General features: G+C 36.6%; 1 protein-coding gene across 1 annotated transcript; it reads left to right on the top strand.

The window, feature by feature from the left end:
* The first annotated feature begins 8,256 nt into the window (after nucleotides 1-8,256).
* Nucleotides 8,257-19,056, top strand: LOC127984389 (trifunctional enzyme subunit beta, mitochondrial-like). Its single transcript, XM_052587029.1, has 16 exons — nucleotides 8,257-8,387; nucleotides 9,015-9,091; nucleotides 9,213-9,254; nucleotides 9,435-9,525; nucleotides 10,479-10,523; nucleotides 10,610-10,709; nucleotides 11,664-11,751; nucleotides 11,959-12,146; nucleotides 14,068-14,248; nucleotides 14,987-15,108; nucleotides 15,232-15,311; nucleotides 15,761-15,808; nucleotides 16,693-16,780; nucleotides 16,890-16,964; nucleotides 18,151-18,315; nucleotides 18,395-19,056. Exons 2-16 carry the CDS (start codon nucleotides 9,025-9,027, stop codon nucleotides 18,428-18,430), a joined length of 1,416 nt encoding a protein of 471 aa, XP_052442989.1. The 5' UTR covers nucleotides 8,257-8,387; nucleotides 9,015-9,024; the 3' UTR covers nucleotides 18,431-19,056.
* Nucleotides 19,057-23,631: the final 4,575 nt, after the last annotated feature.

The raw sequence follows: 23,631 nt of genomic DNA on the forward strand, positions 1-23,631 counted from the left end.
CTAAAATATATAAATAAACAAATAAACAAGTTTAATAAATGAATAGAAAACAAACTTACAAAGAAACCAAAATATCTAGCCAAAATAGTATTCACAACAGAAATTTCCATGATTTTCCCAGGCCTAGAAATCACAGTTAAAACCCCGCTGACATTTCGAGGCTTGCCCTGACTGTAGGAACACTTATCATAACAGGAGACCTTCAATAGTTGGACATTTTGATATTTGTTTTTATTTGTGTTTGTATTTTAGCAGAGATTCTCAACTCATAGGTGTCTATGCACAGAAAGCTGACACCTGGTGGCTCTCAGCACTATTTTATATGGTTTCTTTCTAATGTCTCGGAGTGCAGCGCCCTCTGCTGTTTCACACTATGACCTGCAGCTGATGAGACTGCAAAGTGGGTTTGGAAAACAAACCGCTGCATATTTCCATCATGTTGATGTAATATTGTGCATGTGCTTCACCAAACCTTTGTACACCTGTTGTTGACCTCTGGCAAGTCCTTCCTCTGTCGTGTCTTTTAAGATGGTGCCAACACCCTTGTCTATCATCACCTGAGCAATGCCTGCTCCCATAAGCCCCGCCCCCAGGACAGCCAGATAAAAAAAAAAAAAAAAAAAAAAAAGTCAAAAGCACAATCAGTTGCTACATTCAGGTCCCAATGACATCATATCTCTCAGACTTACTTAACTTCTCTCTCCGGCTGCCCAAAGTGGTTCTTTTTGCAGGACACCTGACCATAAAAAAAGGCCAATCAGAGCTTTGGACACTGATGTCATCGCCAGCTTGCCAAAATTCTAGAAAACAGACGTGAGGTCACACAAGCTGATAAATGCTCAAATATGCGGTTTTATTTAATTAATTAATCAGACGACAGAAGGCATGTAGAAGATAGAATACAACAGGTTTTTCAGCAAAGATTTTATAATGTTAACAGTTAGTAATTTGTGTATCAATAATGATACTGTAGGCTTTATAGGGTTAAACCTATATATGAAAATGATGGTACTAACCTCAGATGAAAAAAGTGAAAGTGACGAAAGTGACATGACATACGGCCAAGTATGGTGACCCAAACTCAGAATTCGTGCCCTGCTTTTTTTTAACCTATCCTACGTGAACAGTGAACACGCACACACATTGTGAACACACAGCCGGAGCAGTGTTCATCATTTATGCTGTGGTGCCCGAGGAGCAGTTGGGGGTTCGATTCATGTGTGTATTTACCTCTATAATCTGCAGTGGAGCAGAATAAAGCCCTTTACTCTGTTTCATGACTTTATTGTGGACAGTTTTGTAGATCTGTTTTCTGACCGATGGCAGACCCACAACGAAATCCTGCTGAATAAATGTATTTATTTTAAATCAATAAACACTGAGATTATTACATCAGACGAATCAAGAGAAAGAACACAACACACCTTTGAGTTCGGATCATTGATTCTTGACCTTGACCTCATAACTGACAAGAGTGCGAGCTGCAGACAGAGAGAGATGTAGAAAAAGTGATTAAAAATAAACCATTAAACATATTTCTATTAATCTATTCTATTTTTAAAAATTACCCAGCACAGTGGATGATGCAGAGAGACTCCTCTGTCCATGACCTTTGACCAGTGGTGGACAGTAACAGAGTAGCTTTACTTCGTTACTGTACTTAAGTACATTTTTCAAGTATCTGTACTTTACTGGAGTAGTTTTATTTTGAGTAACTTTTACTTTTACTTCACTACATTCCTAAGCATAAGATCGTACTTTTAACTTCACTACATTTCATAAAACATATCGTTACTCCCTATGATATATCACGTGCTCCGACACGCAGAAGCGGTGTCTGATTCATCATGAACGAACTGAGTCTTTTCAAAATAAACATTTATTGGATCGCGAATCGCACCAAACGATTCGTTTACGAATTAGAATGATCCGATTGCAGCTGTTCTGGAGTCGACCACTCACTGATTCAAATGAACCATTTAGTGCAAGTAAGAAGTAAGAACCGGGAGATCTTGTGAGCGCTTGCGTATGTTGCTAAAAGTAAGTTATTAATGTCGAAATTTAGGATTAATTATTGTAAATGAAAATCATATTTTTTATTATTTATTTTATATATTTTATTTTGATCATTTAGAACTATTATTGAAATACAACCTTTTTTTGTTTCAAACAGTTCATTGAACAATAATAAATGAAGTACCTGAAGCTGACAATGAAGTAAATGTATAATAATCAGCAAAGATGATTAATTTAGCGCTATAAACGCGCATGTGAGGGGCGGAGACGCGCTGCGGAGCGTCAGGCGCGTATGAGGACCAAACACAGCAGAAGGGTAGGAAACTTCACTCCTCTTATTATGTCTCTTTTACTATATAGATTTATTTTTAGATACGTGATCTGAGTCTTTCATAGAGTTGTAGAGTTAGAGTTATTAGAGAAATAGAGTTATTTTTTACATTCTTTGGTCAAAGTTTTCAGATCGGCACTTCGGACCCTGTTCGCGACTCCGTTGATTCAGATCGGGACTTCGGAGCGTGTTCGCGACTCCGTTGATTCAGATCGGGACTTCGGAGCCTGTTCGCGACTCCGTTGATTCAGATCGGGACTTCGGACCCTGTTCGCAACTCCGTTGATTCAGATCGGGACTTCGCGCCTTTTCGCGACTCGGTTGATTAAGATCGGCACTTCGGAGCATGTTCGCGACTAGGTTGATTCAGATCGGCACTTCGGAGCCTGTTCGCGACTCGGTTGATTCAGATCGGGACTTCGGAGCATGTTCGCGACTCGGTTGATTCAGATCGGCACTTCGGAGCCTGTTCGCGACTCGGTTGATTCAGATCGGCACTTCGGAGCCTGTTAGCGACTCGGTTGATTCAGATCGGGACTTCGGAGCCTGTTCGCGACTCGGTTGATTCAGATCGGGACTTCGGAGCCTGTTCGCGACTCGGTTGATTCAGATCGGCACTTCGGAGCCTGTTCGCGACTCGGTTGATTCAGATCGGGACTTCGGAGCATGTTTGAGATTTTTTTTAAAGCAGGAAGTGTTTGTCAAACAGTTAATTAGTGATAAATGAATGTTTGGACTTGAGGCTTTTTTTACCTGTCGATTCAGCATGTACATGGACCCACACATAAAGGTGGACACACTCTAGGCTTAATCATCAGTTGGGCTCTAAACTTTTCATTGTTATGTGTAACAGATCGCAAGAGGCGAAGACTCAAGTGCAGCCAGATGGGAAGACTTTATTTATACGTCACCAAAATAAACAAAAACAAAACTGAAACCAGAGGAGCGTTCAAAGTTATGAGACATAGACCAGTGGTGGACAGTAACGGACTTCGTAACTGTACTTAAGTACATTTTTCAAGTATCAGTAGGCTACTTTATTGGAGTAGTTTTATTTTGAGTAACTTTTACTTTTACTTCACTACATTCCAAAGCATAAGATCGTACTTTTTAACTTCACTACATTTCATAAAACATATCGTTACTCCCTATAATATATCACGTGCTCCAACACGCAGAAGCGGTGTCTGATTCATCATGAACGAACTGAGTCTTTTCAAAATAAACATTAATTGGATCGCGAATCGCACCAAACGATTCGTTTACGAATTAGAATGATCCGATTGCAGCTGTTCTGGAGTCGACCACTCACTGATTCAAATGAACCATTTAGTGCAAGTAAGAAGTAAGAACCGGGAGATCTTGTGAGCGCATGAGACTGATGTTGCTAAAAGTAAGTTATTAATGTCGAAATTTAGGATTAATTTGTAACTGAAAATCATATTTTTTATTATTTATTTTATATATTTTATTTTGATCATTTAGAAATATTATTGAAATACAACCTTTTTTGTTTCAAACAGTTCATTGAACAATAATAAATGAAGTACCTGAAGCTGACAATGAAGTAAATGTATAATAATCAGCAAAGATTATTAATTTAGCGCTATAAACGCGCATGTGAGGGGCAGAGACGCGCTGCTGAGCGTCAGGCGCGTATGAGGACCAAACACAGCAGAATGGTAGGAAACTTCGCTCCTCTTATTATGTCTCTTTTACTATAGCGATTTATTTTTAGATACGTGATCTGAGTCTTTCATAGAGTTGTAGAGTTAGAGTTATTAGAGAAATAGAGTTATTTTTTACATTCTTTGGTCGAAGTTTTCAGATCGGCAATACGGAGCCTGTTCGACTCTGTAGATTCAGATCGGGACTTCGGAGCGTGTTCGCGACTCCATTGATTCAGATCGGGACTTCGGAGCGTGTTCGCGACTCCGTTGATTCAGATCGGGACTTCGGAGCCTGTTCGCGACTCGTTTGATTCAGATCGGCACTTCGGAGCATGTTCCCGACTCGGTTGATTCAGATCGGGACTTCGGAGCCTGTTCGCCACTCGGTTGATTCAGATCGGCACTTCGGAGCATGTTCGCGACTCGGTTGATTCAGATCGGCACTTCGGAGCATGTTCGCGACTCGGTTGATTCAGATCGGGACTTCGGAGCCTGTTCGCCACTCGGTTGATTCAGATCGGGACTTCGGAGCATGTTCCCGACTCGGTTGATTCAGATCGGGACTTCGGAGCCTGTTCGCCACTCGGTTGATTCAGATCGGGACTTCGGAGCATGTTCGCGACTCGGTTGATTCAGATCGGCACTTCGGAGCATGTTCCCGACTCGGTTGATTCAGATCGGGACTTCGGAGCCTGTTCGCCACTTGGTTGATTCAGATCGGCACTTCGGAGCATGTTCGCGACTCGGTTGATTCAGATCGGCACTTCGGAGCCTGTTCGCGACTCGGTTGATTCAGATCGGGACTTCGGAGCATGTTTGAGATTTTTTTTAAAGCAGGAAGTGTTTGTCAAACAGTTAATTAGTGATAAATGAATATTTGGACTTGAGGCTTTTTTTACCTGTCGTAGTTTTAATTTGAGTAACTTTTACTTTTACTTCACTACATTCCAAAGCATAAGATCGTACTTTTAACTTCACTACATTTCATAAAACATATCGTTACCTATAATATATCACGTGCTCCGACACGCAGAAGCGGTGTCTGATTCATCACGAACGAACTGAGTCTTTTCAAAATAAACATTAATTGGTTCGCGAATCGCACCAAACGATTCGTTTACGAATTAGAATGATCCGATTGCAGCTGTTCGGGAGTCGTTTAGTGCGAGTCTACAGAAGTAAGAACCGGCAGATCTTGTGAGCGCGCGTGCGTCTGATGTTGTTAAAAGTAAGTTATTAATGTCGAAATTTAGGATTAATTATTGTAACTGAAAATCATATTTAGGTCAAAATTGTCAGTTGTTTGGGAACTAAATCCGCTGTAAAGAGTGATCTGTTTAAGCCCACTGAAATGCTCCAGTGCAAACGATGCAGACACATCAATCAGCGTCTCTGTGTTTTAGTTTAAAAAATAAAATAAAATAACCTTAAACTAACACAGATTAAATAAAATGACTCATGCATGTCCAAATTCCCCGCTTCCGTAATATTAACAGTTTTATTAAGATTCCATACCATGACGTCTGTTTTTATATTGTTTATCAACAGTAACGTTATATTGTTTGGATTAACTAGACGAGTACCCTAACCTTAGACAGACATGAATGTTTATTCATAACCGTACTGAAAATAAGTAAATATTGTAGCTGATGCTAAATGTCTAGCTAACAAGCTTGCTGGTGCTAACTTGAAGTAATTTTTATAAATAATGTCCAAATATTTTTATTCAACCACCTATATATATATATATATTACATCTGGGGAGAAAAGAAGGGATGTGATGTTCAGAACATGGTAACTACAGTAATTATCAAAGAGGGGAAGAGATGCACCCCATTTGACCAGGGGTGTTTTTACACCACAGACAAGGATTGAGAAGGAAAAAAATCATAAAGAAAATATAATTATATTTTCCTTAAGATGTTCTTCCTAACTTCAGGCCTTATTATCATGTCATATATAACTGTGATGTTTTGTACTTTCACTTGAGTAAAATTGAAAAAGGAGTACTTTTACTTTTACTGGAGTAATATTTTATTATACGTATCTGTACTTTTACTCAAGTACTTGATTTGTGTACTTCGTCCACCACTGACCAAATATAAAAATAAACATTATCACACACGTCTACAGTTCCATGTGAACCTTTAATGCAAAGTCAAACAGTCTTTCATACACAGAAGTCATTTCCTTTTAACAAAGTAATTTTGTAATTCACAAGCCTGGTTTACGATTATTATTAAACAAGTGATTTATTGATTTTTAATCGTAATCTTATTTTAAAAATTCTGTTGTTATATACAAAATAATCCAAGGTAATAATAATCAAAACCTGTGTTATGTTATTGACTGTATTACAGAATAAATATAAGATCCGATATATATTATATTCAATTTTGGATTTCTATTGAAATGCATGTAACAGGTGACACGGCCCAGAATCCTGATGTCATTGGAGACAAACATGACCTCCTCAAATCACATGACCAAACACACACCACTTGCGAGTTCACGTGTCTGCGTGTGTCCAGTCAGAGGTCATAGGTCACAGGAAGTATAAAATAATAAAAAAAATCATAAACTTACTACAAACATTGAACCTAAATACATCAAGATTCATGGAATGATGCATAATATAATATAATATACCGGTAATTATGACCGTAATTAAATTATAGACGCAATGCAAATTGTGCAAAAACACTACAGTAACTTTTACTTTTGCTACACACTATTTATAATTTATAACACCTTTTGACCCAGCAGACAAAGATCTCTGTACGGTTTACTAAGCTAACTTGACATTAAACTTAATTTTAAACCAAAACAAAAATAAATAGAAATATTATACACTGTAAAAATTAAATAAGTATGACTTTTTAAGATTTTACAGTAATATTTTATTGTAATATTTTGGATAGTTTTCATTGGATCATGTATTTATAATTATTATTATAAAAAAATTTATAATTAGAATTTATTCACCTGCGGCTCACTGACACGATCCGTCCAAACTAGGTGAAAGGTCATTCCTGCAGGTCACCTCATTTAGAGCTACGGTAATAAAAACACGATAACGTACAATAGTTTTCACCTTTGGCAGAATTTTTTTCCCCGTTTTAAGAATTAACCAATAAAAATCTAAAAATGAATATATTGAGTCGATAATAAAAATTAATATCTGAGGTCATTATGCATCTCCTGCAAATGTCTTGGTTTCACGATGTTCATATATTAGCACTGGAATACAGAGTGTAATAATTTTTTTCTTCCCCAGATTATTGCTGATGTGAAGAAGACCACTGTATAGTGATCATGCTCTCTGCCCTTTAACCTCTCAAATCTGAATATATACGCCAATGAATCTAATTTTATATAGAGTATGAAGAGATCTGTAATATACTTGACTGTATGTAATGAGAAAATAAATTACTTAATGCAAAATCCATTATTTCTTTGCTGGGTTTAAGTTTTATTTTATTTATTATGTCATCTTTTATTATAAACATGAGTGCAGTATTAGCATTTGTATAAACATTATTAGAAATGTCTGAATGAATCAGAATCAAACGATTAAGTGATTAATGCAGAGATTTTCTTCCTTAGTATTTCTGTCTTGTTTTCTGGTATAAATCAATGCTTTCAAACGATTAATCGCTTTAGAATATGAGCTGGGTCATTCTGTCGATTCATTCAGGGCTGCTCTGGGTTTAGTACAAACACAACATTAGTCTAGGGAGGTATAGTCTTGTCTCTTGGAAATGCAGAGAACAGCTTTCCTCAGCTTTCCTTAAGGCTGTCCTTGTCCTGTTTGCAAATGGCTAAAAGGGAAGAAAAAAGAATACACAGAATAAGATCACAGTTTGTTCATTGTTTGTTCATGTTCGTTAATGAATTATCTGTTTTTATTATCGTGTGACGGTTTGTAGGTGTCCAATCTGTCGATGAGTCAGGTACGTTTTCTTCTGTCCTGATGTGAGAGTTATGAGAGTTGCCCGCTCCAATATGGCGGCGACGTTGACGTGCGGTCGAGTGGCCAATGCTCAAAACTTCACCGTGAACGCGCGAACGCACTAACAAGCGCGAGCCCGTGCAACCGCCAGATAGGGCAGCAAACTTAGCTCATTTTATTTAAAAATCCTGTTATCTCACAGGTGTAGCATATATAATAAACTTGTAGAATTATTTATGTATGTGTGTGTATATATGTTTTTAATATAAAAGGTATATCCACCGCGTGTTTCTTTTCGCTCAGGCAGTGATTCGATTTGCCAGGGAAGCGGGGTCCTGCGGATCATGCACTGCTGTAGTCATTAGACAGACGCGAGATATCAAACATCACACTTTCTCAGCACTCACAACAATAACAGGTAAAATATGATCTATGCGCTTATATTATAAGACACATTATGTTTTTATGATGATCCTTGATGGATATCTTAAACAGTGTTTCTAGACATGCGGAAGAATGAATCCGTCTTCTTATTCGTGTGTGTTAAAGTGTCATTTTTATGTTTCGTTACTTTGGTTTTACTGTCATGTGCGGTTATATCATGATCAGTCTTGTTTTATAATTATTTCAAGATCGTAAGTTGCTGTTTAAATGTATAGTGCATTTGCATATTTGTCCTTGCCCTGTCTACTGACAGAAGTAGGTGAAGGGTCACACACACACACACACACACACACACACACAAACACACATTTAACTGCAGATGACACTTATCAAATATATCAGAATCAAATATAAATATATTTTCTTATAAACCCCTTAAATCACTGTGTGATAACCGTACATTCAGGACAATAAAACATTCTTTTATGCTTAACTAATGTCTGCCAAGTTTTATTTTCACTGATCTTTTTTTATCTTATGAATGGAACCTAAAACAATTATTCCTTTACTTTATTCCATTGTATTGTTATCCAGATTATGAGTGCACCTGAGATATGATGGTTTTGAATAATTATTCATACTTTTGCTTCATGTCTTCCAGATACTCCGAGATGGCGTCTATGTTGTTGACTTCACTGAGGAGCAGTCCATTGACATCTGTGCAGGCCGCTCAGTTTGGTAAGACGTCCTGGGTCTCAGCAGAGCTAAAGAACACTTCACGTTATGAGGATCACTAAGCGTTTCATGTCATTATCACTTCTTAGAAGGGTAATACTAACTGCATTCTCTTTCTGTTTAGCTGCTCGTTCTCTCAGCACATCTGTTCACCTGCGAGCTCAAGGTAATGTGTCCAGTCCAGTTATTATCCATTCTGCTGTATTCTAAAACTAAATCAAAGAAATAAATACATTCGATGTTGATATAGAGTAAAGAAAGGAAAATGCACGTTCCATTTTCCCAATGAAACTGTAAATAATCTTTGCTCTTCGTGTCCTTTCTGTTGTGTTTTTTAATCACAAAGCAAAGAGCAAGAAGACTCTGGCCAAGCCAGGAGTGAAGAACATCGTTCTGGTTGACGGCGTCCGAACCCCTTTCCTCCAGTCTGGCACAACGTAAGTGAGAATGTGTTTGGGATTCAGAGACGTGGCCTGAAAAGTTTTTGTGAATTGAAATGAAAGCAATTGTTTAAATAGCACAGTGGTTTGTAGGGTGCAGAAAGGAGATTAAAGGAATAATTTAACCAAAGATGCTAAGAATTTACCCTCAGGCCATCCAACATGTAGACGAGTTTGTTTCTTCTTGGGAACAGATTTGGAGAAATGTAGCATTCCATCATTTGCTCACCAATAGATCCTCTGCAGTGAATGAGAGTCCAAACAGCTGATAAAAGCATTACAGCAATCCACATCAGTCCAATCCATCAGTTAACATCAAAAGCTGCATGTTTGTAAGAAACAAATCCATCAAGTCATTTTTTAAAATTAACTTCAAATTGTTGCTTACAGCTAAAATATGAGTCCTCTATCTATAATCTTGCCTTTTCCAGTGGAAATTCATCTTATCTGAATCAGGAGAGAAATATGCAGAGATCAAGCACAAATAAAAACAGTCCAGACTAGTTGTGTGGATTTTGATGTGACACAGTGGATGGACTTTTTTCACTGGAGGAAGCGTTATTATGGTTTATGCTGATAGGACTATTTGATTTTTTGGCCAGCAGCGATTATTTTTAAAGTTAAAATTAAAGTTAATAATGGGTATGTTTCTTATAAACGCACAGCTTTTCACTTCATAATGATGTTAATGCATCAGACCTGGTTGCTTCAGATTTTTACCTGTTAGTAAACACCAAATAGCAAAACATTTAAGACAACAGGAAATGTTCATGTTTAAGGTTACGAATCTGAAACTCAACGGCACGCATTACTCTGAAATGATTTACAAGTGAAAGTTTTAGGCTGAATTAATTACAGATTTAGAACAAACTCTATAAATGCAGTGCTGCCTTGTGAAAAACTGAAGAAATCTTTCTTTGTGTCTGTGCTCTTTCTGTCTTTGTTATAAGATATGCTGACCTGATGCCCCACGATCTGGCCAGAGCTGCGTTACAGTAAGTCACCACACAATCACATACACACATAAAGATTCACTCGTCACTGTTATGTTCAGGACTAACTGTCTGTCTGTTTTTATCAGAGGTCTGCTGAACAGAACCGGTCTCCCTAAAGATGCTGTTGATTATATAGTGTATGGAACTGTTATTCAGGAAGTGAAGACCAGTAATGTGGCCAGAGAGGTCAGTCTGTCCTCGAGTCTGTGATGATTTCTAAAATAGAATTTGGATGTTGAAGCTATTTTTAGTTTGTCTGATGTGTGTATAATGATGCTGAGCAGTGAGAGGTCAGGCATCTGCGTAGAGATGTCATCTGAGTGCAAAGCATTACTGCAGTGACGTGTTTGTTTGTACATTGGGTACAGCAGGATGTTGAATTAATATTTTTCCACAGCTGTCAGTTCAATTTAATGCAAGGGATTTTTTTCTGAGTCAGGAACTTAATGTGTGGATGCTGTCAGCACATGCATCAAAACACGGCAGACCCATTCACAGCATATTGTAAATGTAATTAAAAGGTTTAAATATGTAAATATTAAAAAGGGACTTTTCTGTTCCTGTGATTTTTGTATATATTCTTTATATATTCCCACTGGTTCACATCAGATTTGACATTGAAACATTTAAATCACAATTATGAATTATGTGCATTAATTTATATTCGATAGATATTCATTTTTGTTTTTTAAATCTATATATATTTTTGTTTTTCCTATGCAATTTTGTATGTGTTGAAAAAAAAACATTTATAAAACATTTATAGTTTTCATAAATATTTTGAATCGTTTCTTATTTTTATATTTTGCAACTTTTTTTTTATTTAAAATGTTAAATTTTTTTGTGTTTATATTTTCTTTTGATTTCTTTTTATTTTAGTTTTAGTTGTGTTAGTACATCAAATTAGACCAAAAAAAAATGCCTTAAGAAATAATAAAAAAAAATGTTTTCTTTTCAGTTAATGTTTTTTTTTATTTAATGTAAGTGAAATGTTTCTTTTTTTCTGTTAACTATAATAACTCTGGTCCCATCATTAGTGAAAGTACCATTTCTAAGAAGCATTGCATTTGCTACATGGTTTTTGATTATAAAATTATTTATGATGTTTATTTGGAAATAATAATTTTTTGTTTTTTGTAGGCAGCACTTGGTGCTGGTTTCTCAGATAAGACTCCCGCTCACACTGTGACCATGGCGTGTATTTCCTCCAATCAAGCAATGACCACAGGTACTGAACACACGTTTTATGATGATTGCAGTTATTGAATACATGGCACATATATATGCAAACACAGCCTTCTGTACAGCTAATCACTTTCGCTTTGTGCACATTGACCAAAATGTAATTGAATTATACTTGAACATTCTTCAGCAGAAGGCACTGAACAGAAGATAGTTAATGGACTGAACTATCGATTGTTAATTTGTTTTCTAGGGGTTGGTTTGATCGCTGCTGGTCAGTGTGATGCCATCGTCGCCGGTGGGGTTGAGTTTATGTCCGACGTTCCCATTCGTCACAGCCGCAAGATGAGGAAGACTATGCTGTCACTTAACAAGGCGAAGACCCTCGGGGCTCGGCTCTCTCTGCTGGGCTCCATCCGCCTCGCTCACCTTTCACCTGAGGTACTACATTACCCATAATACACCTCACTTATTGCCCCCAGCGCACCTCAGTTTGTGTTTCTAGGTGCAATACCCAAATCACAGAAAACAATTTATTTATAGTGCATTTATCACTACAAAGTGACACATTACTCCAAAGACATATTTAAACAATCTTTGTGCAAAGGGACTCATGTCATATCTAGAAACTAAATATTTTAGACGCATTGAGAACACCCTAATAAATGCTGAGGAATGCAGCAGTATATTAATTTAGCATTTATCATGCAAAGTTTGCATTTGTAAATTGTAAAAAAAAACAAAAAAAAACAATCCTTACATATTTATTAAAGGGACAATAAGTAACTTTTTAGGTATTTTATTATCTAAAATCAATATTTTTATTCATAAATATGCCCTCAATGGTGTACAAATACCTATGCCAATGTTTAAACTAATCCTCGTAAATGAAGAATTTATTATCTTTATATACATGGGACGGGTAGGTCGACGGAGGCTTCCATGTAGTTCCGCCATCTTGCAAAACTATAATAGCAGAGAGGGACAAAAAGTACTAAGCCAACGCGTTTCCACAGCGCGTTTTCGGTCAGAGCCAGAAACGCAGGTGCAGAGCAGTGAGAGGCGCTTGAAACTGCACCGGCAAGTTTAAAAGTCTGGATTGCATTCTTATTATGGACCATACATATGCCGCGCCACAGGAGAAGAAAACATCGTCGCCAAAACAGTCAAAAATAGAACGTAAAAGGAAACGTGACCGTAGATTACAGAAAACAAGAGTTAATGTCGGGGAAGCTTTTTCTAGGTGGAAAGAGCTAATGCTTGATAAAGATTTCAAAAGAGACGCTGAAGTGGCCAGTTTTCTTCTCGACAGGTAAGTCAGTGTTACAGTCTATATTATAATATTTTTTTTATATCTAACAATGCATATAATTCAGAAAATATAACGAATAAATTAGACATAACTACTAATTACAATATTTCATGTTTTCCACAGTCAGTAATTCATACTGTAACATTCGTTTGTTAGTTGTCATGTTGCAGTTTGTTTGAAATAACACACCTGTTCACCTGAAGGAAAACTCGACGAAGTGCTATTAGAATACATCCTGTCAAAGCTTTTTGGTACATATCGCCTACCGTAGATGCAATGCGCATTTGAAAAAGCAAGGCGCTGGAGAGCAAAATTAGTTTGAATGCAAAATACAATTTCACCACTAGATGGGAGTAATTCCTACTCAGTGTCCCTTTAATGAATATCAATGTTATTATTATTAGTAATTTTATATTATTTATATATAATAATAATAATATTTATTATTGTTGTTGTTGCGATCAATATTATATAAGTACCATTATTATTATTTATTCTTTGCACAGTTAATTAGCAAAAATATCTGGAAAATACAGAAAAGATCTATAACACCTAATACCTTTAAAGGCAACTATAAATGAATTCAACAAAAACGTGCTAAAAATATTAATATATTATATAAACGCATTATATTATTTGATTAATATAATTATTTATTTTATAATATAAATATTATTGTTATTATTTAAAAAGGTTATTAGCAAAATAGCTGAATATTATTATACGGAAAACAACTAATATACATAGCTTCAAAGACAGCAATAAATTAAAAAACAATTTAGAGGGAAAATTGACATATAGTATATGTCACATCATCCCTGATTGTTTGTAATTTTCTACCCGAAGTTACTGATGCTGTCACAAGTCAATCACATGATTAGTCAGATATTATAGCCAGCTATTGGTGTAATTAAATGTAATATATATCACTAGAACACTTATATTTTCAGTGTTTTAGTCTGTCAAACTACAGTCCGTATGGTATTGTTGGTTCCCTTCTTTTAAAAGCTGTGTGTGTGTGTGTGTGTGTGTGTGTGTGTGTGTGTTTAGCTGCCGGCTGTGGCCGAGTTCTCCACAGCCGAGACAATGGGACACTCTGCGGACCGTCTGGCGGCTGCATTCGGTGTGTCGCGTTTAGAGCAGGATGAATTTGCTCTACGATCTCACACACTCGCAAAGAAAGCTCAAGACAGCGGGCTGCTCAGTGACGTTGTCAGCTTTAAAGTGCCAGGTGAGCAATTAACACAATCACAGCAGATCCCGCCACAGCATTTCAGCCTCTGACAGAAACAGGTTTTGGACTTTTTCAGAATTCTGATTTACATCTCACAAGTGACGTGAAAAAAAAAAAACATATATGAGTTTATAGTTTGAAATTGTGACTTTTTTCTCAGAACTTTGATTTTTTCATCTCACATTTATATCTAGAGTTTATATTTATCAATTCTGACTTTTTTGACTGAAAATAGGGCAGAATTTCCTTGCAATTTTGAGTTTACATTGCATAATTCAGTTTTTTAAAAAATTACATTTTTGGGTTCTCTTTTATCAGAATGGCAACTTTATATCTCATAATTATAAGTTTACGCCTATATCTCGCAATTATGACTCTTCTGACTGAAAACGGGCAGACTTGAAAACACTACTAAATTGTGAGGGGGGAAAAGTCAAAATTGTGAGAAAGTCACATTTCTATTGTTTGTTTGTTTCCACCATGAAATAAAAAAACTATCTTTTTATACTTTGGATTATTTTTATTAATTCAGCTTGCAGGCACATTATGAAAATGCAGTAAGCAAATGATTTGAACAGAAATAAGATTTTTATTAACACTTCTGAGTGTGCTTTCACATCCAAGTCTGTATGGACCAAGCTACAATATTGCACGCAGATGTTACAAAGTAACAGAGTAACAGTTCGATTTATGATGATTGTTTAAACTTTAAATGTGGTGATGTGCTTGTCACAGGGAGGGATATTGTGTCTAAAGATAACGGGATCCGTCCTGCCACCATGGAGCAGTTGGCCAAACTGAAACCTGCCTTCATCAAGCCTCACGGCACAGTGACGGCCGCAAACTCCTCCTTCCTCGTCAGTTATTTGAGCTTCTGGTTTATCCAATTTATATAACCAGACTCTTAATTTAAGGAATATGTGTCAGATTTGTCATGAGCTTTGCTCTGTGTGTGTGTGTGTGTGTGTGTGTTCACTCAGACTGACGGAGCGTCTGCAGTTTTGATCATGTCAGAGGAGAAAGCTCTTGCTATGGGTTACAAGCCTAAAGCGTATCTCAGGTACAAAACAAAAATAATGCCTTATGTTAAAAACTACCACCAACAGCATTTCACTGACAACATCATCTGTGTTAGATAAACAATTTAGATGATCTGTCCAAATTTACCCATGAATCAAGTGTATGTATTGACTTTAGGCTGCAAAAGTGGCTCAGAAGTACTGAAAACCAAAAACAGTGTTTACCACAAAACTGTTGCTGCACATGATTTTGGTCAATGATAAAGTATTTTCACATTTTAAAAAAATATGCAAATTACATTTCAGTAAATGTATAATAAATTATAGTAAACCCTTTTTAAAGCTTAGTTTCCTGAAGCTGTAGGTGTTTTATATTATTCAGTGTTTATAGTAGTGTCCCATTACAGCAGACAGACATCATTATTTCTACAGCGGCTCGTGATGCTGATGCTGATCTAATGTCTGTCTGTCTGTGTGTTTTTACCTTCAGAGATTTTGTGTACGTGTCTCAAGACCCAAAAGACCAGCTCCTTCTCGGGTGAGTTCCTGCCTCTTTTCTTCTTGTCTGTGAGGTTTTGTTACTGTTGTGGTTTGGTTGTGTTGTGGCATGCATCTGTTTGTGACTCTTTAATATAGACTGCAGGAAAATGAGACTCCGTGGTCTGAAGCATTTTCTGTTCTCTTTTATATGCTATCAAGATATACATTGTTCCCTAGTTGTCATTCTTAATACAAAGAATTCAAAACAGGGGGTAAAGTTTTTTTAAATCTTTTAGAAAGATAACTTGAATGCTCACTACGGCTGCATTAATTTAACCAAAAACTAAAATGGATGTTTTCTAATGTATTTATTCCTTTCAGCATCATCAATCCAGACTTCAGCATATAATCATCAATGTTAAAACAGTTTTTTGTAGAAACCACAATAATTTTTCTAGGATTCTTTGATGAATTGAAAGTTAAAAAACACATTTATACATTTAGCATTTAAGCCCATCCTCGCTAAATTAAAATTTCTTTCAAAAGACCCCAAACTATTGAATGATAGACATTTTTCACAAGTCATAATTATTTAAGGTATTAAATATATTTTTCCAATCATTTTAAGGTAAACTGTTACATCATAAAACTGAAACAACGCAAATTGCCATACATATTATTTTAATTAATTGTTATTGTAATATGTTACTGTTCTGATTTTATGATTAATTATTGTGGTGTCTAAAGCCAGAAACAAAACTATAATTTATATTTGGTGGTCCAAATCGACTATCAGGGATAATAATCTGTCATCGATATCTAATATTAAGTGAGATTTAAATGTGTTAATGCATGTTCTCTTTCTTCCTCTCTCTCTGTGTCTCTCTCTCTCTCTCTCTCTCTTATGACACACACTTGTGTCTGGGTTGTTTTCTCTCTCAGGCCGACCTACGCCACTCCAAAGGTCCTGGAGAAGAGCGGTCTGACGATGAATGACATCGATGTGTTTGAGTTCCATGAAGCTTTTGCTGTAAGCATCACCTTTCCACTGATATGGCGTTAAAAATCCTATGCGGAAACTACATTTAGTAGTAGTTATGTGTGCAAATACTTTAGTTGTCTACCTATTTATTTTGCAGGGTCAGATCATGGCAAACCTGAAGGCAATGGAATCTGACTGGTTCGCCCAAACATATATGGGCAGAAAAACGAAGGTGGGTGTGAAATAGTGCTTAATGATCAACCCAAAGGTTGTGTTCAAAATTCAGGAGGGCCTGATTCTTGAACTATCACCATATTGCCCTTGAGCAAAACACTAGACCTCAGGATACTCCAAGGGGATTTGAGCAGTAATAAATATACTAGATGTCCCACTGGGTAAGAAATCATCAACTAAACAAGGCATAAAGCATAAAAAAAATAGGTTTTAACAAAGAAAATATGAGTTGCATTTGTCATGCAAACCTAGCGTTTCTAAAGTGTTGATTTATTGCTGCTAAAGCCGGTGACTTAAAAAAACAATGCACAATTTTTCTCGAGCATGTCACAATTCCTCACAAGAAAATATGAAGCGTTTTGTAGCATTTTTGCTTCCAACAATCATTTTTAAGGTGAAGAAGTCTTGATTCCCATCTTCCTCTGAACCAGGTTGCAACCATTGTTTTAATTCTCAGCCCATTTTCAAGTTTATGAATGATTATGAAAACATTATTTTATGCCTAATCCTGATTCAAGGATATAATCATGGCCAGTGACAGAAGAATATGCAAACACGACTCTGATGTTTTCTGCTTCATTTGTGGGTGATTTACTACATCCAAAAAGCAACAGAAAATTACAGGTTTTGTGAAAAAATCGTATAACTTATGCAAAGTTTTTTGAACACATCTTTCTACGCCTTTGGCAGATTTTAAGTTAAATGTAACATTTTGACTACTTTTAAATTGAAAAGTGTTCGGTCAAATTTTTAATTTAAGAATTTTGAAAACTTAAATTGCAATAAAGCTGATACACAAAGCACTTTAAAAAATGTGTGAAAAAAACTGTACATGGTTGAAAGTTTTTATTGGTATTTTTAAAATTAGGAACTTTTAAGCCATTTTTATTAATCAACAGTGCATAGAAAAGGTTTTATATTTTGTCCTACATTCCTACCTGTAGTACAAGTTGTTAGATCCCACACTTTGCCTGAAACTGTTCTTACACACTCATTACGCACACATCCGTTGATAAATGAGGACCTTGAATTTTTTTTTTTTCAAGAAGTAAGGCTGTGAAATAATTGGTTGGAAATCTTGTTTCTCTCTGTAGATGAGCCACAGTAAAGATGATGATGATAATAATAATAATAATAATGAAAGCTCATTGCACATTGTTTCTCTCTCTTTTTTTTTTTTTCAGGTCGGTGCCCCTCCGATGGAGAAGTTTAACACATGGGGAGGTTCTCTGTCTCTTGGACATCCGTTCGCGGCCACCGGCTGTAGACTGGTGACCACCGTGGCCCACAGACTTCAGAAAGAGGGTGGTCAGTACGGCCTGGTGGCAGCGTGTGCCGCTGGAGGACAGGTGTGTGACACTACAGAACCAACTAAATATTTGCTCACGTGGAAATATTCTTCTAACCCTCTCTTGTATGTGTTTTCAGGGCCATGCTATGGTGATCGAAGCTTATCCTCAGTAACCTTCACAGACTGTAACACATTGCACATGCACACAAATAGATTCTGTAAATACTAACATGCCGTAATGCCTTGAAATGTTCATTATCTATTCATTATCTGGAGGTTCTTGATTTGAAATGATGCTTGAGATGTGGATGTAAGTGTTAACATAGCTTTACTCGAGAAGGTGTTAAGGAAAAGATCAGAAGATGCTCTGCAAGTTAAAAAATATGGTATTTTTACATGCTAGATATATTGCACTTAAAGGCCAGGTAGATTTTGATTTAACAGAAGGTTAAAATTCACATTTGATTTTGAAATCTAAAATTCTAGATTTTTTTGTGTTAACTTTAAGCATTCTAATCTCCAGATAATGCTTAATTTTATCTATGAAGTTAAGCGACTGGGATGTCTTCTCTCTGGTATCATTTTTCATATGGCAACACTAGCTGATCCATTCAGAGTTTATGCAGGTAGCTCTTAAGGATTGTATTGTAAGAAGGACTGATTAACCATAAAGACAAAGGTGACGCACTTAAACGCGTGTGCCTCAGATTCAAGCAGGTGAACCTCTGGAGAACTCTGTGATCGCTTTCTCCGTTTTCTAGCAGTTTGTACAAATAAATATTATTTGGAATTGTCATAAGTTGTAAGGAATGCATTTTGTCATGCATTGTTTTTTTTCTAAGTTTCTTGGTACAAATTGTGCTATAGTTCCAAAAAAATGGGAGCTTTTTTTTTTTTATTAAAAGTAATTTCAGTAAAAAAAAGAAAAGAGGTAAAATCACACACACACAATATATATATATATGTGTGTGTGTGTATATATATATATATATATATGTGTGTGTGTGTATATATATATATATATATGTGTGTGTGTGTATATATATATATATATATATATATATGTGTGTGTGTGTGTATAAATACACACATATAGTGTATATGTTTAAATACACACATACACATATACAAATAGCTATATATATATATATATATTATATAACTTAAATATACAGGGCCGCGGGAAGTAATTTTGAACAGGGGGTGCTGTGAATTTTTTTTTTTTTACAAAAAACCTATGAGCCTATAGGCCTATTTAAAATAAATTTTAAAAATATATACATTGAGATTTACTACTTTATTGTCATATACACTTCAGTGCACAGCCAACCAGGGTCTGAAACACACAGACATCAGTTCTCAGATATGCGCAATGCGCTATTAATCTGAAGCAGAAGCAGAAATAATAGTTTAAATAATAGTTTAATAATCGAAAAAAACGAAATTATTACTTTCATTACAATTTCAGATAGCCTATACATACATGCAACTCATTTAGATACAACAAATAATATTACAACAAAATATAATATTAATCAAACTTCACAATAACGCTATATAAGCTAATATTGGCATTATTATTTTATTATGTCAGCTGCTATGGCGAAGCAAATCCGGCAGAGCCTTTATCTTAATTCATTTCGTTATTGCCAAATACCCATCTTAAATTTATAATTTATCTTAATTAAATTTTTTAAGAAAGACTTGTTTTTATTGGTGCGTTGGCCTATTTATAATGAGCCTATACCTAGGGCTATTTATAGAGTGCTGAGATGTTACAATGTTACAGAGGACTTATTTTATTTCTTTGTTCAAACTTCCAAGTGGCCTATTACGTTAGTCATGTATAAATTATGTTAAACTATGTATAAATTACTCATTCCTGACAAAAGGCAAAAGAGCTGTGTGCTGCGTACATTTGAATAATGTCGGGTTGTAAATGGGTTCGGGCTTTTAAAAAGCTGTCAATCAAAATGTACGTGTCGGGCTCGGGACATATCGGGCTTAACTTTTAAGGCCCGATTACAGCTCTAATAGAAAATCGAATCGAAAATCGAAATCGAATCGATTTGAGAGCTTGTGAATCGAAATCGAATCGATCTGGAACATCTGAATCGATACCCAGCCCTACTATTTAAACGTTATTTAACAGTTCTCCACAACCATTACACAAAGAACACACGAACGAAATAATACTCTCCATCTCCATCCCCACCACCTTAAAAAAATACTATAGTGTACTACTTACAATTGCTTGGCTAGTCAAAGCTGATCCCACACTTGTTGCCAAAAAAATAAATGTTACAAGCGCGTTCCAAATATTTTAATAGGCCTACATTTTTTTTTATCTCCCTCTCGTCACTAGGGGGTGCTGCAGCACCCCCAGCACCCCCACTTCCCGCGGCCATGTAAATATATAACTATATGATGCTCAACAGCTCAGTAGTTCGTATTTTTGGTTCTTCTTTTTTCAGGCACTTAAATATGAATATGAAAAAAACAGTAGCCTATTTTTATTATTAATGCTGTTGTAATATTATATTCTAGAAATAATGACATAGCCCTCAGTCATAAGTAGAATAAAAGGCGCTCTAGCGAAGGATTGCCTCGTATTGACGCAGCGTTACGTCACGCGTAGCGCAAGTTTTTGCGCACGTTCATAAACGGCGCGCTGTTTACCGAGTGTGTAATTGTATTCATAAGCACCCAGAGGATCAGCCGACTCCGCCGCGAGTCCATTGGTGTGTAATAATAGGAGCGTTTCAACTCCTCAGAAGCTGAACTAGAAATATCGCCGTTGGACTAAACCGCAACGGCGCCACGATCCCATCTGAACGCGCCGCGGTTCCGTTTCATCCCGCCCCCCTCCGCGACGCAAGTTGTTTTCTCTCAAATTGCTCGTTTGCCATCATTTCACATTCCGTAAAACGTCGGCTTCATTAAAATATTTTTTTAACTTATTAATTCCAATATTTTTCCAAACAAGCGTCACGCCTCAAGCCTACTTCTATATTTGCGTATTAATGTTGTTATTTGTGCAGAAAAGTTTTTTGCAGCGCTTCAGAGATTTTGAACAGGAGTGAGGTGGAGAGAGAGAAAAAAAATGTTTTTATCCAGATGCAAAACGGAGTAAAATGTAAATAGCGGTTGCGTGTCGGGCTTTTGTTTTGTTTTAACCTTCAAACATCGTGAACCCGCGAGACGGGCGCTGCAGCGCGCGCTTTGATCAGCCGCGCGCCTTTTATGCCGTTTGACTGGAGAATGCGCGCGGTGCTGTCGGTACAAATCTGCCTCACACTCCTCACCCCGTCAAACGAAGAGATGGAGGAGAAAAAGAGAGAGAGAGACAGGTGGAGGGAGACACTTTAATCTCGTCCTTCTGCTTGCGTTCGCACCTGCAGAACCTCTCTCGCGCGCTTGAAAGAGGTGCGCGTGCGGCCCCCGCGCGCCTCAACGAGTTTAACGCGCCCGGTCCCGGCAGCCGCTGCGAGGCCATAATAACAAACACAAGCTGTGAAGAGAATAAAATACCATTTTAAAAGCCTCCCGCTCAGGCTCTTGGGAACCGAAGGTAATTGTTTATATAGGATAAATCTGTATTCTAAACTTCGTTTTGGGGGAATTTTCCGTCAGTAAACTGGCGGAGAATATAAAGAAAATAGTTGAGCTCAGATGTTGATTTAGTAGTTTCATGACTAATTTTCTCAGTCGTTTGTTTGCATTTGTTCTGGCAGGTATTCTTGTATTCTTTCAAGTAACGTTAGCCTATGTAAACAAGGGATTCTAAAGACCAACATATGTGACCCTGCACCACAAAACAGTCAAAGGGTCAGTTTTCTGTAATTAATCTGAAAGATGAATAAATGTAATAAATGTATGGTTTGTTAATTTTGCTGGGATATAACTATTTGAAAATCTAGAATCTGAGGGTGCAAAAAAAAAATAAAAAATCTAAATATTGAGGAAAAAAGTCTTTAAAGTTGTTCAGATGAAGTTCTTACCGATGCATATTAGCCTACTAATCAAAAATTACGTTTTGATATATTTATGGTAGGAAATTTACAAAATATCTTCATGGAACATGATCTTTACTTAATATCCTAATGATTTTTGGCATAAAGGAAAAATCGATAAGTTTGACCCATGTATTTTTAGCTATTGCTACAAGTATAACCCTTGCAGCGACTTAAGACTGGTTTTGTGCTCCAGTGTCACAAATATGTCCACAGTCTGGCTATAGTGTGTGAATTATTCAGTGGTCTCTGACCATTAAAAGACATTTTCAGTGTTTTCCCCTAGAATCATTTATTGAGGTTTGTCGTACACAACCCAATTAGCCATAACTCAAGGCATTTTTGTTCGAGTCAAGTTTTTTTTATGATATTGTGAAAGTTGTTGTTGATAAATATCGAACTGCAACTACTGTTGTTGTTAGAGCCTTCTAAGATTTAAAAATTAGATTTAGATTAGATAGATTGAAATTTCTGTCCAAATGAGCACAGAAAATGCAACAAATAAGTTTATAAAATGAACCTATAGGCTTATCCAGAATGCTGGTGATTTTCCTAGTCATTAAAAATCTAGTTTTTTTTGTTTGTAGGGTTTATTTGTTTTACATACCGCCCTGTTTTGCGCATTGTTTAGTTTTGTACTACTTTGGAACTTCCTGTCTTTGGCATGTTTGCCTTAAACACCCCATAGAGGGAATTAATGATTTTTTTTCCCCGACTCTAATTTGTAAATTGCATCGATCGTTGCTGACAGGAGATATGCCGGTGGATTCATACAGAGCGAAGGATTTATTTCATTTTTAACAGGGCGCTGACACAATTCTCATTACTGGACAAAAATCATTAGCAGCTCCACAGCTACATTCAGACAAAATCGAGTAACTGTTAATTTTTACGTAGAGGAGCCATGGGATCCATGTGTGTGTGTGTGTGAGAGAGAAGGAAAGTGAAAAGGGGGGGTTGAATCTGGTGAGAAAAAAATATAATAAATTAAAATGGACGACATGAATTGAGCGCCGAATGTCAAACACTGTCAACAAGATGGCTCTCTGTCACGGGGAGAATTTGAGACATTAACAGCTTCTGTCATTCTGCTGACAAAATGGTAGCAGAGATTTCCCAGGGTGCCGAGATGACTGCTGGCGTTTGTCAACAAGCCGCTGTCAGCGCGGAGAGAGAGAAAGAGCGAGCGGGAGAGAGAAGGCATACACAGTGTCACTGACAGCTACCACACCAACATCCCATGAGTCCTCGCCACCCAGAAAGAGTGTGAGGAGAGAACGACAAGAACGAATGGAGGAGGAGAAGAGGGAGAGAAAGATAGATGGATGGATGGATGGATAGAAGGAGGGGTGCAGGTCTCT

The sequence above is a fragment of the Carassius gibelio genome, chromosome B20, assembly GCF_023724105.1.
Source record: "Carassius gibelio isolate Cgi1373 ecotype wild population from Czech Republic chromosome B20, carGib1.2-hapl.c, whole genome shotgun sequence".
NCBI lineage: Eukaryota > Metazoa > Chordata > Actinopteri > Cypriniformes > Cyprinidae > Carassius > Carassius gibelio.

Excerpts from the sequence above, each read along its gene's own strand:
- LOC127984389 (XM_052587029.1), top strand. The coding sequence starts at position 9,025 with ATGGCGTCTATGTTGTTGACTTCACTGAGGAGCAGTCCATTGACATCT. Across the intron at positions 11,752-11,958 it reads CAATCAAGCAATGACCACAG|GGGTTGGTTTGATCGCTGCT; the intron begins GTACTGAACACA and ends TTTGTTTTCTAG. Across the intron at positions 15,312-15,760 it reads AAGCCTAAAGCGTATCTCAG|AGATTTTGTGTACGTGTCTC; the intron begins GTACAAAACAAA and ends TTTTACCTTCAG.